This window comes from Propithecus coquereli, unplaced genomic scaffold (genome assembly GCF_000956105.1).
Source record: "Propithecus coquereli isolate 6110/MARCELLA unplaced genomic scaffold, Pcoq_1.0 Scaffold186, whole genome shotgun sequence".
Taxonomy (NCBI): Eukaryota; Metazoa; Chordata; class Mammalia; order Primates; family Indriidae; genus Propithecus; species Propithecus coquereli.
Window position 1 is genome coordinate 1,866,433 of NW_012143412.1, and position 3,861 is coordinate 1,870,293.

General features: G+C 38.7%; 1 protein-coding gene across 2 annotated transcripts in view; it reads left to right on the forward strand.

The window, feature by feature from the left end:
* The window catches only part of CHRM2 (cholinergic receptor, muscarinic 2), a 133,156-nt gene extending 129,668 nt beyond the window's left edge, over nt 1-3,488 (forward strand). For both annotated transcript variants that reach the window (XM_012642766.1, XM_012642765.1), the window contains one exon: nt 1,284-3,488. In XM_012642766.1, coding sequence (XP_012498220.1) covers nt 1,331-2,731 — 1,401 coding nt within the window. In that variant the 5' untranslated portion in view covers nt 1,284-1,330 and the 3' untranslated portion in view covers nt 2,732-3,488. The remainder of the gene's footprint in view (nt 1-1,283) is intronic.
* The last annotated feature ends 373 nt before the right edge of the window (nt 3,489-3,861 follow it).

The window sequence follows — 3,861 nt, forward strand, 5'->3', positions numbered from 1 at the left end:
GGCTCATAGCTCTTTTGATGAACTCTTAACTTTCTTTTCTAAATCCCAAACGTACTTGTTCCCTTACAAAAAATCATTTAATTGCCACCAGATTTCAGGGGGTTATCTCAGAAATGATGATTATGTATTTACTTATACACAAAAGGGTAGGGCAACAGGAAGTACACTCATGTTTAATAATTGCTTCTTTAGCAACCCATTTCTGCCAGCAGGCAGGGACTGCCATAATCATCACTGGATGCCCAGTGACGCCTAATATCAAAAAGCCTAATTAAGAGAAGTTGTTCAATAGGCATGTGAGGACAAAGTGAAAGAATGAATTATTGAACAAACTAAGGTCTACAGTCTTGTCTCTGTCACTGACCTGAAATGTGATCTTATATGAATTTCTTTATCTTTCTGGGCCTCCATTCCTTTTTCTACAAACAGAAGGTTTGGTAGGAAGAGCAGTAAGATGATAGATTTGATAGGGATTTGAAAAATAAAATATTCATACCATTGGTATTTTCTCCCATAATTTTGTCCTCTTGTTTGTTTATTAATTTTTATGTCTATTCCAGAAATCTCTTGATGCATTGGAAAGTTTTTATGTATAATTTTGGTTTATTTAGTTCAATATGCATTTAATAAGCAAATACTTTTGTAAGATATTGAATATTGGAAATACTAACTATGTGATACTGATTACATGTGCAAAAGGGATGCCAAAGAAAAATAATTCTTATTGGGAGAGAGTGTATTGTCTAATGAAATATTATTACATTATTTTTATTAGCACCATAGTAAATATTATCATGAAAAAGGCTTAGATCTAGCAGGAGGAAAGTTGCAATTTAAAAGACACACATTCAATATTATAAGTTTTATGCTTTCTTCCATAATTTTGTACTGTCATTAGTTTATTGATTTTTATATTTATTCTAGAAAATTCTTGATGCTTCGGATAGGTTTGTATACAATTTGGGTGTGTTTAGCTCAACTTATCAGTATTATGCTCAGTTTAATTGATTGATGAAACAGATAGATAGATAGATATTCATAACTAGATATGGACACTTTAAAAATGTTATTGGACTTCAGACTCATTGCCAGCCAAAAGGACTTTCTGAATTCTACATTTAAAGTCTTTACCTTTTATTGGGGAATTGAGGCAGGTAGGAATAGTAAACATGCAGAGGAAGGAAGATCTGGGCGGGAAATAATGTGGCCTAAAGGAATAAATCTGATGTATTTTAAAGTAACGTTTATATTATATTTGTTAATTTTATTCTATTTCCCTGCAGGTTTAAATGTTTATTTGGCTACCTGGCTACTGATAAGAGAATACAAAATGAATAACTCAACAAACTCCTCTAATAATGGCTTGGGTCTAACCAGCCCTTATAAGACCTTTGAAGTGGTGTTTATTGTCCTTGTGGCTGGATCCCTCAGTTTGGTGACCATTATTGGGAACATCCTGGTCATGGTTTCCATTAAAGTCAACCGCCACCTCCAGACCGTCAACAATTACTTTTTGTTCAGCTTGGCCTGTGCTGACCTCATCATAGGTGTTTTCTCCATGAACTTGTACACCCTCTACACTGTGATTGGCTACTGGCCTTTGGGACCTGTGGTGTGTGACCTTTGGCTAGCCCTGGACTATGTGGTCAGCAATGCCTCAGTTATGAATCTGCTCATTATCAGCTTTGACAGGTACTTCTGTGTCACAAAACCTCTGACCTACCCAGTCAAGCGGACCACGAAAATGGCAGGGATGATGATTGCAGCTGCCTGGGTCCTCTCCTTCATCCTCTGGGCTCCAGCCATCCTCTTCTGGCAGTTCATTGTTGGGGTGAGAACTGTGGAGGATGGGGAATGCTACATTCAGTTTTTTTCCAATGCTGCTGTCACCTTTGGTACCGCCATTGCAGCCTTCTATTTGCCAGTGATCATCATGACTGTGCTATATTGGCACATATCTCGAGCCAGCAAGAGCAGGATAAAGAAGGACAAGAAGGAGCCTGTGGCCAACCAAGATCCGGTTTCTCCAAGTCTGGTACAAGGAAGGATAGTGAAGCCAAACAACAACAACATGCCCAGCAGTGATGATGGCCTGGAGCACAACAAAATCCAGAATGGCAAAGCCCCCAGAGAGGCTGTGACTGAAAACTGCGTCCAGGGGGAGGAGAAAGAGAGCTCCAATGACTCCACCTCAGTCAGTGCTGTCGCCTCTAATATGAGAGATGATGAAATAACTCAGGATGAAAACACAGTTTCTACTTCCCTGGGCCATTCCAAAGATGAGAACTCTAAGCAAACGTGCATCAAAATTGTCACTAAGACCCAAAAAGGTGACCCATGTACCCCAACTAATACCACCGTGGAGCTGGTTGGGTCTTCAGGTCAGAATGGAGATGAAAAACAGAACATCGTAGCCCGTAAGATTGTGAAGATGACCAAGCAGCCTGCAAAAAAGAAGCCTCCTCCTTCCCGAGAAAAGAAAGTCACTAGGACAATCTTGGCTATTCTGTTGGCTTTCATCATCACTTGGGCCCCGTACAATGTCATGGTGCTCATTAACACCTTCTGTGCACCCTGCATCCCCAACACAGTGTGGACGATCGGTTACTGGCTCTGTTACATCAACAGCACTATCAACCCTGCCTGCTATGCACTTTGTAATGCCACCTTCAAGAAGACCTTTAAACACCTGCTCATGTGTCATTACAAGAACATAGGCGCTACGAGGTAAAACATCTTTGACAAAGCAGAAAGTGGGAAAGGGAGCTTGGGAAGAATACAAGGGGTAAAAGAGCTCCTAGTTTTAAAATCTCAGCCATTGCACTTTATAGTCTTATTATGGAACGTGCAATTCAGGAGCCCAATAGCAACACTGTTATCAAGCCTATGCTCCAGTTTGAGAAACTTGCACCTTATAAACGGTCAGTTTAAGACCAATGAGACAATGAAAGAGACATGTTGGAATTGTGGATTCAAGGAATGATCTACGTTTTCTCATGCTCTCTTAAAGAAGGGCTTCTGAATCTACAATTTTATCAGTCTGCACAAGAAGAATAACCTCGTTCTATTTTTCTGTTTCTTTCTGTTGTTGTTATTTTCATGTGTCCATATGAGGATGAAATACCACAGTTTAAGCTAACATGGAGACTTAAACATAAAAAAAATAAACACTATACAATGGGGAAGTGAAGAAAGAAAATCAAAAAAAGGATGCAGAAATGGTCTCCAGAGTGTTAAGCATATTTTATCCTTTTGTTATGGTCTTATTTGGAGGATTGCAATGTAATAAATGCTTGTTTTTTTCACCTTTCCTTTTCCCACCATGAAAAGAAAGCAAACAAACAAAAAACCCAAATAGGTCATAGCAGTTTTTTTTCATGTTATGGCATTATTTTTTGTACTTTCCTGTTCTAATTGTTTATGGGAAATCCCTGCAGGACTTTCACTAAATCCAGCCAGAGATACTATGAAAATGGGCACTTCAGCCCACCCCACTGTGTCTTTTGCATTCTTGGGGGTGTAAAGTCCCATAAAGATTTGGTTCATTTATGATTCTCTATGTGACATATTTTAGCCAATGTGGTTTTCTCCTAAACTAGCTTTTTATTTTAACAGAAGAGCCTACCTAAAACATAAACATGCTGGAGAAACCAAAGTCATCATAAACTTGAGATTTCATCGAGTTAATTAATGGTCAATCTAGTGGGGAAAAGTTTACTAAGACTAGATGATTTTTGAGATGAAAAAAACTAGAAGTTTGGAAGGGCATTCTTTTTCAACTTGAATCTGCCCAAACCATGTATGAAATGCGAACTTGTGAAACATGAAATTCTTCCTGACTTTGTCAGCAGGAAAGGAATG